Source organism: Sorex araneus, chromosome 3 (genome assembly GCF_027595985.1).
Source record: "Sorex araneus isolate mSorAra2 chromosome 3, mSorAra2.pri, whole genome shotgun sequence".
In the NCBI taxonomy this organism is placed as follows: Eukaryota; Metazoa; Chordata; class Mammalia; order Eulipotyphla; family Soricidae; genus Sorex; species Sorex araneus.
Window position 1 is genome coordinate 149601124 of NC_073304.1, and position 15893 is coordinate 149617016.

Consider the following 15893-nt stretch of genomic DNA (forward strand, 5'->3'; position numbering starts at 1 on the left):
GCTTTCTCCTGCCACGCAGAACCGCGGGACACGCGCTCGGCGGGGCGTGGGCCCTCGCGTGCTCGGGGAAACCCTGGCCCACGGGTCCGGCCTGAGCCCCGAGCCCGCCCCGCGCCCAACTCCACAACCAGCCGTGAGCAGGGCCACGTCTCACCTGCAGAGCCCCCAGACCCGGTTTACGCCTCGCCTGTGGGAACGCGGGACGCATGCGCAGAGAGAGGCGCGGAGTTTTGGACTACAAGTCCCAGCAGGCCTCGCGGAGACGACTGGCGCCGAGTCCGCCGCCATCTTGAAATCTGAGCTGCTCGCCCCGAGCTTTGCGTCAGCAGCGGGCGGCTGCCCGGGTCCGGCGGAGCCGCGACGCTTCCAGGGAGGACGTCGGGGACGCGGCGGCCGGCCGGAGAGACAGCTGCAGCGGGGCTCGGCGAGTCCCGAGCCCGGCCTGCGTGGCTGTCACTCAGCATCTCCCTTAGGCGTTTCTATGCCCGCGCCCTCCCTGCTCCGAGGGGCGGGGCGGGCCGCTCCGGTACCCAGAGCCCGCGCGCCGCGCCCCTGCACCTGGGAGACCCCTCCGGGCCGTGCCCGCCAGAGCCAGCGAATTTGGGGAAGGAGTGCATGTAGGACCTGAGGGCCAGAGCCCTCAGACACGCTGCCCAGGCCGGCCGCGGCCCCGGGAACGCCCCGTGCGCGCTGGGAGGGAAGATGAAGGAGATCTGCAGGATCTGTGCCCGGGAGCTGTGTGGAAACCAGCGGCGCTGGATCTTCCATACGGCGTCCAAACTCAACCTCCAGGTCCTGCTCTCGCACGTCCTGGGCAAGGATATATCCCGCGATGGCAAGGGCGAGTTTGCTTGCAGCAAGTGTGCGTTCATGCTGGACCGGATCTATCGGTTCGACACCGTTATCGCCCGCATCGAAGCCCTTTCGATCGAGCGCCTGCAGAAGCTGCTGCTCGAGAAGGACCGCCTCAAGTTCTGCATCGCGAGCATGTATCGGAAGAACAACGAGGTCGCTGTCCCGGAGCCCAAGGCGGGCAACGGGACGGTTGACATTTCCGGCTTGCCCGATGTCCGATACTCTGCCCTGCTCCAGGAAGACTTTGCATACTCCGGGTTCGAGTGTTGGGTCGAAAATGAGGACCAGGTCCCGGAGTTGCACAGCTGCCACGCTTCGGAGGGCCCTGGCAGCCGACCCAGGAGATGCCGCGGTTGTGCGGCTCTGCGGGTGGCCGACTCGGACTACGAAGCCATTTGCAAGGTGCCTCGAAAGGTGGCCAGGAGCATTTCCTGCGCGCCCTCGAGCAGGTGGTCCACCAGCATCTGCACGGAGGAGCCGGCCTTGTCCGAAGTCGGGCCCGCAGACCTCCCTGGCACCAAAGCCCCCCCGGATGGAGAGAGCATGGAGGAGGGCACGCCGGGGTCCTCGGTGGAGTCTCTGGACGCGAGTGTCCAGGCTAGCCCCCCGCAGCCAAAGGATGAGGACCCCGAGAGGAGTGCGAGGGAGTGTGCCAGGTGCGACTGCTATGCGGACGAACAGGCCCCGCAGCACACGTGTAACCACAAGCTGGAGCTGGCGCTGAGTGTGATTAAGGGGCTCGACTATAAGCCAGTCCAGAGCCCCAGAGGCAGCAGACTGCCCATCCCCGTGAAGTCCAGCGCGGCGAGAGCCAGGCCCGGCCAGGCCGTGACAGACGCGGTTAGTCCCGGGCTCCTGCACAGGTCTCTGAGGTCCCTGGACAAGGCACCCGCGAGTTTTCCCTTGGAAATTTCAGACCTGCAGGAGCTATGGGACGATCTCTGTGAAGATTACTTGCCACTTCGCTTCCAGGTATACAAAATGGCTGCAAAGTGCCTTTCTGATCTGTCTGGCCACACGATTCCTGTTTAGGAAATTTGAGTAATATTCTAGACTTGAAAAGCAATGATCACTGAGTCCATTATCACCACAACTAATGCTGGCATTCCATTTAGAAAATGGGAATCTTTCTAAAATAATCTGCTTTTCACAGTCCTATTTATAACACTTTCTAGTGGCCTTCCCAACAGGTCACCAAAATTGAAGACATTCAATAAAACTAAAAGATTCTAAACCACTTTCACCTGGTAAAAAGACAGGTAAAATTCTGTCTCACGTTTTGAAATTTAGTCTTATTTCAGGCATGCAAACTCTTTCCTCTTACCTCCATTTCCTTGCCTTTCATTCCCCTGTTATTTTCTGTTTTGTTTTTATTTTTACACTTAGAGAGATTTTCTTCCATTCTGTAAGGGAGTTGGTTCCCTGGTTCTTTGATGCTACCCTAGAGCTGTTAAGCTGTTCATCCCCTACGCATGTGTGCCACTAATGACAGCATAGGCTGAAAGATCAGGGAAAACCTGCTAATCTGACAGTCTTAGAACATCGGGGCAATATTTATAATCACATAGACATTGGAGAACTAGTGATTTGTTTATAAAAGGCTTGGGAATTAAGATGTTGTCTATCATATTAAAACAAGAGAATTCAGAGCCAGCTTTGCTTGCAGAGAAGTGCTATTAGATATCTGATATTATTAGGTGTTTGATATAGAAGAGAGCATCTCCATTATTGGGTGGTGTGAGAATTATACTGTTACTCATCTGTAATACTCTTGGGAATATTGCAGGCATCTCCGTTTGCATTATTCATATCTACCCGACTGATTTCATGCCAGCCTTTTATATTCAGCTATACAGGGAGTTGGCAGATGCTATTTTGTTTCTATAGCAACAGGAAATGCTGGCTTCTAGTTAACTTAGTGAAACACCTGGTATGTTCTACTTAATACAGACTCTTGGTGATACTATACAAAGGAGGTATACAAGATACTTCTGAACCTTGCTGGTTGGTCTAAATTATTCCAGAAACTTAAGAGACTGATAACAAAATTTTCACTTAAAATGCTTGATAGAAAACATACATAACTATATGATACCTACAATTATTGAAAACATTTGCATCACAATAGTGGAAAGTCAGAGAAATTCTTTTGAATTTACTGTTTTCAGAAACAGCATACATGAAAGTGTTATGTAAAGGGTAAATAGATCAAAAAGTTTTAAAATCAGTTCACTTGTATGAAATATTAAGTATTAGTATGCTTAACATTTATATATGTCTTTTGTTTCTTTTCCTTTTAATGGGGCTTCATAGCTAAATTTGGGTGTCACAGTACTTCTATGGTCACACAGGTGTCACAAATTAAACATTATATTTTTACAATCACTAAAAGAAGGCTCGGGAGGGCATATAAGAAATAAGTCTTACCTCACCCTCAAATCTGGTCAATATTGCAAAGGGTGCTGACTTAGAAAATTTTAGACTAGAGTTCTTCATATTTAATTAAAAGTATTATTTTAAATCTTAAGACAATATGTTTTGGAGCTGGAAAGGATTTTATTATTTAAAAAAATTATTTTATTTTTTTGACCACATCAGGAGCTGCTCCTGGCTTGGTACTCAGAGGTAATTCCCAGCAGTATCCAGGAGACCTGTAGTGGTAGGGACTGAACCCAGACCTCTAACATGCAAAAATATGCCCTCCCATCTCTTTGATCTCTCTCTGCCCCTAAAGATCATTCTTTCCATTTATAGATAATAAAAAAGCTTATCGTCTATATAACTTAGGCTAGGTAGAGCCGAAGATTTCTAACCATTCTTAACCAACATTGATTGTTGTATGTGAATTAAATATTTATTTTAAATGAAGAGCCTTTTGAAAAAATTACAGATTTCAGTAAGGTTATCTAGCAATTCTGTGAAGAAAATTATCACCCTGATGAGTACATTTGAACTATGGTAATTTTACCTTTAGGTAAAGTCCCTTTACTTCACTGAGTTCGGATACTAGAAAAATAGATCCTAGAACAGTAGTGTATCACCTTTCTGCTGACATCTGGCTTACATTCTTTATTGCTTTTAGAATAATAAAATATTGAGAGAAGAGGAAATAACATTTTGCTTTAAGAATAATGTTTAATTAAGATTTCAATTTTCCAGTAATTAAGGATATGATGATAAAAGGGAAGATAAGTTTGACTTAAAGTATTTATGAATTAAAAGACATATTTTGGATCACTGATATTGTTTGTCTCCTTCAGGCTTGTTTTCCTTTATAGCAAAACTAAGTAGGACAAAGGCAGACTGGTGTTTGTCTGTTTCCCCGAATGAATGTGGAAAGAATAGAAATAAATGTAAATTTTGTTGATTTTATTTCGTAGTTTGAAGAAAGAGAAAAATATGAAAGAAAATAAAATTCTTCCAGTTAAATTCTACCACAAATATGAAGAAAAGCTCTTACCATAGATGGTTCTGGCAGGTCAATGAGATTCCTTTGTTTCATCCTCTACTTACTCCTCCTCCTCTAAACTGTTAAATTTTTAAATTCTACTAGAATTATTTTTCTTGCGTTCATCTTTCCTTCTTAATAACAAAAACAGCAGCAGTTTAACAAAACAATTTAACAATGACAAAAACATAATTACAACTATGCTAATATTTGTAGTGTTATTTGAATTGATTTATTTGCTTTCTCTAGAATTTATGCCTTGAAAGCAAGTTTGTGCCTTCATGGAAAGGCTTGAAGCCTTATTCTAGCTGTTAGTTACCTTCTTTATTGCTGTGCTCTGCACTAGAAGAACTATGATAAGAGGGGCATGGGCCCTTAGCAAGTGTCAATCCTAGTTCCTGTGCCATTTTCTTTTCTCTCTAAATTCCAAGAGCAGGAGACGTTGGCTACAAGGCTGCAGTAATCCTGTGAGACACTGGGAAATTTGTTCCTCTCATAATTGAGCCAGATCATCTAGTTCAGGTCCCTTGGAAGATAAAAGACTTAGATGCTAGTCAAAGATTAGGCCTTTAGTTCTAAGCTAGGTTATGGGTCTTGTGTTTCTTTTATTATGAAGAATAGGGTAGAGGGTCCTGAGGGATAGTACAGTGAGGGGAGAGTGCTTGCCTTGCCTGGCAGACCAGGTTTGTCCCTTGGCACCACATACCTTCCCAGGAGTCCCTCCAGGAGTGATCCCTGAGTGCTGAGCCAGCACTCAGTCCTACATTTCACTGAGTGTGACCCCCAAAAGACACAAAATAAAAACTAGATTGGGCCGGAGCGATAGCACAGCGGGTAGGGCGTTTGCCTTGCACGCGGCCGACCCGGGTTCGATCCCCGGCATCCCATATGGTCCCCTGAGCACCGCCAGGAGTAATTCCTGAGTGCAAAGCCAGGAGTAACCCCTGAGCATAGCTGGGTGTGACCCAAAAAGCAAAAAAAAAAAAAAAAAAGACTAGATAGAAAATGGCAGCTGTTGAGATGTGTGACCTGCTGTTGGGAGGATTAGAAAGAATGTCCTTAATCCAAGAAGATCTAGCTCATTGTTTTTTAGTTTAAAGGCTTTACATATAAAACATTAGTCTTAGAAGCCTAATTCTCTTTTCTAGCAAGTTTTTCTATCAAAAGTAATGCAATTAAAAATTTTATTATTACAACAGCATTTTAGTAGCTCATAATCTTGAGCATAATGCTGTGTCAACTAAATCTAGTAATAATTTCAGCCTGTGTGAAACCTTCAGAGAAATGTTTGGTTTTTGTACCTGTGCGTCACAAGAATTCATTTTGAGCTGTAGATTTAGTCAAACTTTGCTAAGTGTTCTTTTGGCAGGCAGCTATCTGAAAGAACATTTTTCTGCGATGTAAAATAATAAGGAACAAACACTTTTCAGCTTTTAGATAAACCTTACATATACAGAATTAGTGGTTTCCTATGATTAATCAAACCAAGATGGGTACAGATACTACATAATTGACAGCAATGTAAATTATGTAGTTTTTCTTTGCATTCTGTGACTTTATAGTTGACGTTGAAATACATTATAAATATTTGACTATTTGGCTTATTTTGAAGACAGTGAGGAGTAAGAGTGTTCTGAGAATTAGGAGACAGACATTTTTGTTTTTATTGTTTTTGTTACTCATTGAACAAAATTTTGCTTCCTACAATATTTTAGACTTAGTGGCAGGTTTATGGAGATAAAATAAAAGTAAAATTACCAACTTAAGTGCTTTTGATTTTATTGGATATTTTTGGATCTTTTGTGTAACTTCAGACAGATCACTTTTCTATCATAAGGTCTGACAAATTATTACCTCTAAGATTCTTTGGCTTAAAGTGGATAAATATAACTGTCTACATTCCCACTTCCAACTTAAAGCTCCTTTCTCTTTAATCTGCTTCTTATAATTTACCTTTTTTGCTTGCTTTTTATTTTGTTTTGTTTGAGGCTACAGCAAATGTAGTTCTAGGTAGGCTTTCCTCTTTTCCAGGCTTTTCAATTAGCTTTTCTCTCTCTCAAATTGTTTTTCTAGTTTGCTGGATTGATTCCTTGTCTTTCAACTATCTATTTAAATTCTGTCTCATAGAGACCTTTTGTCCCTCAGCTTCTTTAAGAGAAATTTAGTCACTTTCATCATGCTTTCTTATTTTGATGCTTACAACTTGTCACTATTTGGTATTTCATTTATTTTCTTATTATACATATGATTCTCCACTTCAAACCCCACAGGACTTTTTAATATTGTGAATACTAAAACATCTTAATAGGTGTTAGAAAAATTGATAAATAAGTACCAAAGAAATAGAGACTTTCCTTTTTGGGGTCACACCCGGCGATGCACAGGGGTTATTCCTGGTTCATGCACTCAGGAATTACTCCTGGCGGTGCTCAGGGGACTATATGGGATGCTGGGAATCAAACCTGGGTCTGCCCTGTGCAAGGCAAACGCCCTACCCACTTTGCTATCACTCCAGCCCTGAGACTTTTCTTTTGAGATCTTTTTTATTTTCCATCAGTTGCTGGTGGGCGTGAATATATTGTAAGATATACTGGCACTGCCTATTGGTTGATCATCAGAGTTTGAAAGTGTGAGGAAAGGGAAAAATGAATAGCATTTGCTTTTTTCCCCTCTTATAATGAATTTACATGAGTTTTAATTGAATGAGTTCAGGATAGGGGTAGTGCATTCCTAAAGTTTTATTTTAGTACCCTTGTCACATAATAAATGTTAAATTTATTAAATCATCTTAGTCTTATGGATTGTTCATATGTGAATATTGTGGGTTTTTTTTTTTTTTTTTTTTTTTTTTTTTTTTTTTTTTTTTGCTTTTTGGGTCACACCCAGCAATGCACAGGGGTCACTCCTGGCTCATGCACTCAGGAATCACCCCTGGCGGTGCTCAGGGGACCATATGGGATGCTGGGATTTGAACCCGGGTCGGCCGCGTGCAAGGCAAACGCCCTACCCGCTGTGCTATCACTCCAGCCCCTATTGTGGGTTTTTTTTCTCCTGAATCTTTTTGACAAATTGACATGCCCATAAAGCAATCTTTCCAGATCACTGTGGCATTCTCTTCCCAGATTAAAGTGAATTTTTTATTATTCATTAATTTTTGTTTTACTTTTTATTTTAATTAATTCAAGTGACTAATTTCAAACTTATCAGGATGCCATAAGTATAAAGAACTGCTGGATTCACTAGTTGCTGATATTTTACTACATTTGTTTTATCACTTCCACTTTCTAAGCATGATTCCAAAACTGTATGAGAATTAGTGGTAGATAATAAGCATGTTTATACCAGACATCTAATAGCCTTGTTCTCCCTCTTGGAGAACCTGACAAGCTACCAAGAGTCTGTTGCCCGCATGGGAGAGCCTTACAAGCTCCGCATGGCGTATTCATATCCCAAATACAGTAAAAGATACATACATACCTTTTGGAGAGCCCGGCAAGCTACCAAGAGTATCCCGCACAGCAGAGCCTGGCAAGCTACCCCTGCCGTATTCGATATGCCAAAACAGTAACGATAGGTCTCGTTCCCCTGACTCTGAAAGAGCCTCCAATCGTTGGGAAAGACAAGTAAGGAGAGGCTGCTAAAATCTCAGGGCTGAGTGTAATAGAGACATTACTGGTGCCCAGTAAAATCTATGAACACGGGATGACAGTGATACAGTGATACCAAACATTTGAGTATGTATTTCCTAAAGACAAGGATACTTTTTATACAGCACTTAATATTGATAAAATGTTATGTCTAGCATTTAGTCTGTGTTTCAAACTGGCCAATTTTTCCAGTGATGTGAATAGACATTTTATAAGAAAGATAATTGGAATATTTTTTCTTTCTTAGGGATGGTATAAGTTTAAATTTCACAATAAAAAATAGGATGGAGTTAGTATTTGATAATCATAGCCATTTTCCTTTTTAATCCTCACCTTTCTTTAAAAACCAATGATTTGTTTCCGTTGAGTATATAATGTTTGTGCACGTTCACAGAGTTTACCCTGTATATTTGTTGGAGGGGAGTAGGGTAAGGTAAGGAAGATGGAAGTGGCTCAATAGTCTTCATAAGGAACTGGCTATCTTTAAGAATTCATACTGATAATCCTTGCAACAACTTTGGTTTCCTAAGTTGCTTGCAAAAGATGCCAGTGACTTTTGAAAATAATATTAAAATTTATTGTTGGCTATAATCAGCTCAACTAACTTGTCTTGCTGCTTCTTCTAGCCCATGGCTGAAGATTTATTCAAGCAACAAAGACTGACTGAAAATGAGACTAACACAACACAAAAATCTGTGTCTGATTCCCACTTGGCAGAACTCCAGGAAAAGATCCAGCAAACAGAAGTCACCAACAAGGTATGGTTAGTATTGACCCCCAAGGCTTTCTTGAAGAAGTGCCTGGGTCTAACAAAGTCTGTTAACCTGTCTGAATAGGATTTGGAAGATGGATGCTGTGTACTCTAGGAAATATTTGATTGGAAGTATAGTTCTTTGGGCTGGAGAGAGCTCAAGGGGCTAGAGCATGTGACTGGTATGTGCAAGATCTGATCTGCCTGGTCCCTGAGCACTGCCAGTTCTGGCTCTGTTGGCCCCCAGTGCCACTGGGTCTGTACCACCACAGCATTGATGGCCTGAGCAAACTCCTCAAGCAAACTGCTCCCCCACTACTGAGCCCAGTTACTGCTGGGAGTGGCCCCTGGGGCACCAGTGCGGTGGACTGTCCCCTCAAAAGTGTAGTTCTTTTCCTTTCTTTAAGCTTTTAACTTGTGGGCCCAGGTAATAACTCAAAGGACTGGAGCATATGCCTGTCATGTGGGAAACAACAAATTCAGTTCCTGGTACCGCATGGCCCCTGAGCATCAAACAGGTGTAGCCTGGGGGCCCCCACATTGCTGCACCCCGCGGCAGCACAGCACTGGGTTGTCACTCACCCTGGTTGGCTGTGCATCTTTTAGGGAGTGGCCCAGGGTCCTCTCAGAGTGCTTGAGAGGCTCACGATTTTTAGGAACATCAGTTAAAAATAGCTTTTAATCGATTCTGCATAGCATTTCTATAATTGCATATGAAGCTAACACTTGTGCTTTTGATTTGAGGTTAACTTCTCATCCCTACACACCCTGTTTATAGGCCTTGATTTAACATCGGCTTAGAAGAAAATCTGCCAAGTTTTCAATGCTGAGCTTCTGTCCAGGTGTGCCCTGGCAGAGTCTGGTCCCATGCTAGGTTGCAGAAGCCCCCGGTGCCTACTGTGACCCTTGTCAAGTGCTCAGTTTGGCTGCCGTCATAGAGAAAGCACAATGCATGAGACTTAAGGCAACCGATTATCAAAATAGTTCATATTCCTCTTGTCGATTATCTTAGTACTTTAATGGTTTGAAATGTGGGGTCAAATGACAAGATATTCTTTCCATTTTCTAAGAAATCCTTTAAACTTAAAACTGAAGGAGGCCTTGATGGGAAATAAATGACTGACCTAACAAACTGGTTTTACTGGCTGAATTTAGGTCCTTCAGGAGAAACTGAACGAAATGAGCTGCAAACTGAAATCTGCTCAGGAGTCATCTCAGAAGCAAGATGGTACAATCCAAAGCCTCAAGGAAACTCTCAAGAGCAGGGAAAGTGAGGTAAGGGGTCTGTCATTCAGAGACCACCAGGAGACAGTTTGTCCTGTTGAAGGTAAACAAGTGTGCTTTATTTTGTAGAAACTGATATTATTAGATGAACACACCTTATTCTACAGAAATTGTCACTGAATCTAATATGATATCCTAGAGTCATCATTTAAAATCTGCACAGGATTACTGTGGACTTTATATCCAGTATTCTAACACATTTGGTCTCTTTCTCAGACCGAGGAGTTGTACCAGGTGATTGAAGGTCAGAATGACACCATGGCAAAACTCCGAGAAATGCTGCACCAGAGCCAGCTTGGACAACTTCATGTACGTGAAAATCACACAGGATGGGAAGTGGGAGTTGTGTGGAGGCCGCACCACTCTCAGTCACAGTGGCACTTGCTCTCCTGGTAATCAGGATCTTTCCTCTTTCAGAGCCTGGAGCCTGCTCCCCCAGCGCAGCAGCAGGTCGCCCTGCTCGGTCTTCAGAGTGCTCTGTTCTGCAGCCAGCTTGAGACCCAGAAGCTCCAGAGGGTGGTGCGACAGAGAGAGCGGCAGCTGGCTGATGCCAAACGATGTGTGCAGTTTATCGAAGCTGCGGCCCAGGAGCGAGAGCAGCAGAAAGAGGCTTCTTGGAAACACAATAAGGTAAATCATTAATTAGTTTGTGGCTCTCCTAAATGACTTTGCCCATATCATGACTTCTTATCAGGAAAGTTCGTTGAACGCTTGAGTCACTTGCTTACTGTTAGTGATTCAGCTTCACATTTGTGTTCTCAGATTCTGTGTCAGATGTAATAGGCGGTGTCCTGAAATGCAAAGTTGAATGGCACAGGTTCTTTCCTCTTCAGTCTTCTATAGTCTAGCATGAGAAATAGCCACAGAAGCAAGATTCTTTCAGACTAAGTGGTAGGTAGCAGGGGTACTTGGGATCCTATAGAAAATTTAGGAAAGGCTTGGAAGGGAGTCTGGAAAGCCTTAAAATATCTGGGGTTATTTCTGAAGGATAGGTAGAAATTGGCTAGATCAAAAAGTGGGAAAGAACTGCCTCTATAATCAGCCTTGCCTTTTAGGGGAGGGTGGCCATTCCTGATGGTGTTCCAGGGTCGTTTCTGACCCTATGCTTGGATATCGCTTGCAGAATTACTAGATAGACCGTGCAGGTATTGAAGCTGGGCCTCCTGCATGCAAAATTATGTGCTCAGCTGTTGACCTATGTCCATGGCCCTAGTACGTCTTTATTTTCCTCCTTACCAGGGTTCCCAGACAGTGGGGCTATCAAGAATGTGCGCCTTGGCACGAGACCAACCTCAGCAGTGGGGATTAAGCTTAGAACCTCACACTAGACAAACAAGGGGTCTCTTCTGGCAGGGTTTGGGGGACCCATGTTCCGTGCAGGGATGCGTGGCCATCATCTCACTGGCCCAAGGCTCACCCTTTGCTCTGGGTGCTGCTTAAGTCACTGAACCATCTTCCAGGCACTTTCTCCCCAGGGATTCCAAAGAGCAGAGCTGTCAGATCAGCCCAGGGGACACAGGCAATACTGGGGTTTGCCTTCACAGTCTTTATCTTGCCAAGCAAATACTGTAAGCCTCTGAGCCATCCTCTGGGTCTGACCCTGTATTTTTAATTATTTTTTTAAAAGTTTGGAGCCACAACACTTATATTCAGGGTCCACTCCCAGCTTTATGCTAGAGTCTCTGTCAGTGGTGCTCAGGTGGTCATGCAGTGCCAGGGATCATACCTGGGCCTTCTGCATGCAAACTGTGTTCTCGGGTTCATTAAGCTCTCTCTCTGCAACCCTGCAAAATCTCCCATCTTGTTTTTGCCATGTATCAATAAAAGGAAAAGAAAAAGCATAACATTTTTAAATGGTTTCTTTATCTTGTTAGCTCAAAGCATATGCTATCAACTTTTCTTCAGATTAAAAAAATGTATTTTGGGGAACTCTTTTTTTAATCTTGTAAACATTGAGATTTAAAATTATAGTTTCTGAAGAATCTTTCCAGGTAGTAACTTGGAGATTAAATATTAGCTATGGAAATTCTTTAGAAATATTAAAAATGTAGATAGTATTGGCAAAGTTGGGAGCAGTGGGAAAGGATGGTCATGGAAGGATGGGTATGGAAATAATTCTTTTTTTTTTTTTTTGCTTTTTGGGTCACACCCAGCGATGCCCAGGGGTTACTCCTGGCTCTGCACTCAGGAATTACTCCTGGCGGTGCTTGGGGGACCATATGGGATGCTGGGAATTGAACCCGGGCTGGGAATCGAACCCTGGTCAGCCACATACAAGGCAAATGCCCTACCTGCTGTGCTATCGCTCCAGTCCTGCTTTTCTAATTTTATTGTTAGAAAAATAAATATAATTTAAGAAACGTGAGTTATAGTCTTCATGATTTCTTTAGTAAAGAGAATGATAGGAGCAGTCTGTTCTTGATCTTATTAAAGGATCCAGGTTTACGGTGAGTCAGATTCCCACTTAGTAGTTACAGATCTAAAAAATATTCTATAATATAAAATTTGATTAGTGTCCCCATCCACTGTTCCCACAATTTCCTGCATATTTGGTTCATATATACTATTTCATTAACAGTTTCAAAAATGCTGCTTATCTATTTTGGGCTCTGTCTTGGAAGTTTCAAAAGCTTTTATAACTAATGACCTTGTGAAAATGACAGATGGTTTATAAAAGGAAACCTATGTAATGCAGGAATTGCGAAAAGCCTTACAACAGTTACAAGGAGAATTACAGAATAAGAACCAAAAGCTTCGTGCCCTGGAGGCTGAAAAAGACAATGAGATTCGAGCCCAGGAGCAGAATATCCAGCGTCTAAACCATAGTCTGAATCACAAAGAACAGCTGCTCCAGGTGAGTGTCCAGACTGACCTAAGTTAAAGTCAGGTTCACGGAGAATATTTACTCTAAATACCAGTCAGCCCACTGTGTCTCACACCTAGTACAGCTAGAATACTTAGAGACGGGAATCAACATAAAGTTAATTCATGAACCAAGATGCTAACCAGGAAATATAAGGAATTGTCACTGCAGATCTGAAAGACTTATAGCACTGTCTTCCCAATGTTCATCGATTTGCTCGAGTGGGCACCAGTAATGTCTCCATTGTGAGACTTGTTACTGTTTTTGGCATATTGAATAAGCCACGGGTAGCTTGCCAGGCTCTGCCATGCAGGTGAGATACTCTTGGTAGCTTGCTAGGCTCTCCGAGAGGGGCGGAGGAATCGAACCCAGGTTGGCCACATGCAAGGCAAACAACTACCCACTGTACTATTGTTTCAGTCCATCTGAAAGACTTAACTAGTAAATATTTAGAAAAGAGTTATTAAACATTCTGATTTTGGAAGTCAGTAAAATTATATGATATTGCTCTCAGTCTGATAGGTGGAAACATCTGAATAGAAACATCCACTGAATTTATGACAGGGAAGACATGATAATTACCACAATAAGATCCAAGAATAAATAAATTTTAATGCAGTGTGTTTTAGATGCAAGATTTTTTTTTTTTTTGCTTTTTGAGTCACACCCAGCGATGCACAGGGGTTACTCCTGGCTCTGCACTCAGGAATTACTCCTGGTGGTGCTCAGGGGACCATATGGGATGCTGGGAATCAAACCCTAGCCGGCTATGTGCAAGGCAAATGCCCTCCCCACTGTGCTATCACTCCAGCCCCTAGATGCAAGATTTCTTACGTAAAAACTTACTCATGTAAATGAAATAGGCAGTATATTGTATTAAGTGATTTGAATTTCTATAAATTAAAACCACATAGCAATAAGTACAAATTGACTTTTATTGAATTATTTCCTGATCATTCCATTTGTGATTTCATTCAGTTTTGTTGGATCAAGCAGTATGAAATAAATTTGTTATATGTCAACCAAGGGGGCAGACTGGGTGGTGGGAAGGAACAGGAGGGGTGGGCACAGGAGGCGGGGGAGGGGGCAGGGGCTGGAGAGGGACAGCCGTGTAGGGAAGCGATCACTAGGAGTGGGATTGGTATTTTAACATTGCGTGCCTAAAGCACCTCTATTATGAAAAACTAAATCACGGTGTCTTAATATAAATAAATTTTAAAAAATGAAAGAAAAAAATGTCCACTGAGTTATTTAGATGGTAAATGAACATTTTAGGGGAAAGTGGAACTGTGAGAAGAGTTACCTCGAAACCTTCCATTTTGTTAGGCCTGTCACTTTTTTTCATAGTTTATGCATTTTGTGCATATATATTTTTTTCTCTGTCCCACCACCCTTTCACTGGAGAAAAATGTTTGCGACTCACACAGGGAGCAAACGTCATGTGTTCTGTGAGATCTTTGGTGGCGTCTTCAGAGTGAGAAGTGCATGCTCCGTTGCATTGGTTGTGCCCCTGTGCCACTGGCCATAATGAAGACGAGTTCACAGTCTGAGTTGCAATGTGTGCCTCTTGAGTGTGATCACACTTATTTTGTTTTTAATCCTAAATAACTAATGAAACACTCGGCAAAATGTAGGAACGCAGTTAATATTGGATAAGTGAATAAAGGACTTTTGGTCTCATTAGGAACTTCGGGAGCTACTGCAATATCGGGATAACCCAGATCCAACCTTTGAAGCAAATGAAATGTTGCTTGAGAAACTTCGGCAACGAATACAAGATAGAGATACTGCTCTAGAGGTATGTGCCATCGTTGTGATCACCATGCTGTGGATTCTCCCATTCATAGGGGCACACGCTGTGGAAATGTCTATGGAGTTTACTACCTTTCACAGTTGTTTTTTCATTCCTTTAGATTTAGAATCTTATTGGATAAGGGAAATATACCTGCACAGTGAATCAGATGGAGTTTTAGGATTCTTGCTTTCCTTGCAGCGAGCTATAGATGAAAAGTTTACCGCCCTAGAAGAAAAAGAAAAAGAACTGCGTCAGCTGCAGCTGGCTGTGAGAGAGCGAGACTATGACCTGGAGAGATTGCGCCTTGTCCTCTCCTCCAATGAGGCGACCATGCAGGTAAGAGCAGACTCTCGCCAGTGACCCGGTTCCACTTGGACTCTGTGTTGAAAGCATCAACCCCCAAAGCACCCCCACCATTCTCGGGAACCAAACTGTTTGCTTGATGAGAGAGAAATCTAAAAGCAGACAAGGGGCCAAAGTGATAGTACAGCAGGTAGGGAGGGGCCTGTATTGTCATGTAGTGCTGTATTATCATGTGCAAGACCATGTGGGTAAGCTGGATTCTGTCTCTGGTCCCCATATGGTCCCTCAAGTCCAGCCTGGAGTGAGCCCTGAGCAGTCAGGAGTAAGTCTGGAACACCATTGGGTGTGGCCCCCAAAACAAAATTAATAATAATAATAATAATAAAGCAAACAAAACTAGCAGACTTCAGTTCCATCATCAGAGGCCAAGAAGGGAGAAGTCTGCATTTTCCTTCTTGCATACTGTGAACTTTGCAGTTGGAGGCAGTGTATACGAGTAGCTATCCATGGCTCTAATTTATTTCTAATCCATGTCATTATCTAGCTCTTCTGTGTTTTGTTTTTCTCATTAATAGTGTATGTGTGGATAATAAACCCTCTATAGTATGTGTATGTGTTCACATGGCCAGAGAACTTGTTTCTGTAATTTATTTTTATCGTGGGTTACTTTTATGTATTTAGAGCTTAAATATCTAACTCTCTGATGCTTCTTTTTTTAAAAAAAATTTTATCACCATGTGGAAAGTTACAGAGTTCTCAGGTTTATGTCTCAGTTATACCGTATTCAAACACCATCCCTTCACCAGTGCCCATATTCCACCACCAAAATCCCTGGTATACCCCCCGCCCCCCACCCCAACTGTATAACTGATGAACCTCACTTTATTTTCTCTTCACCTTGATTATGTTCCATATTTCAACACAAAACTCACTATTGTTGTGGGAGT

General features: G+C 42.7%; 1 protein-coding gene across 24 annotated transcripts in view; it reads left to right on the forward strand.

Annotated features, from left to right (window-relative positions):
* The window catches only part of PDE4DIPP2 (myomegalin), a 241916-nt gene that overhangs the window by 154864 nt on the left and 71159 nt on the right, over positions 1 to 15893 (forward strand). For 11 of the 24 annotated variants that reach the window (XM_055129953.1, XM_055129962.1, XM_055129961.1 and 8 more), the window contains exons 9-15: positions 8577 to 8708; positions 9857 to 9976; positions 10202 to 10294; positions 10403 to 10615; positions 12681 to 12839; positions 14533 to 14646; positions 14842 to 14979. In XM_055129953.1, the coding sequence (XP_054985928.1) occupies positions 8577 to 8708; positions 9857 to 9976; positions 10202 to 10294; positions 10403 to 10615; positions 12681 to 12839; positions 14533 to 14646; positions 14842 to 14979 (969 nt within the window). Of the gene's footprint in view, positions 1 to 300; positions 1828 to 8576; positions 8709 to 9856; positions 9977 to 10201; positions 10295 to 10402; positions 10616 to 12680; positions 12840 to 14532; positions 14647 to 14841; positions 14980 to 15893 lie in introns of those variants that run through there. The other 13 variants (XM_055129943.1, XM_055129940.1, XM_055129942.1 and 10 more) reach the window with 3 other exon arrangements.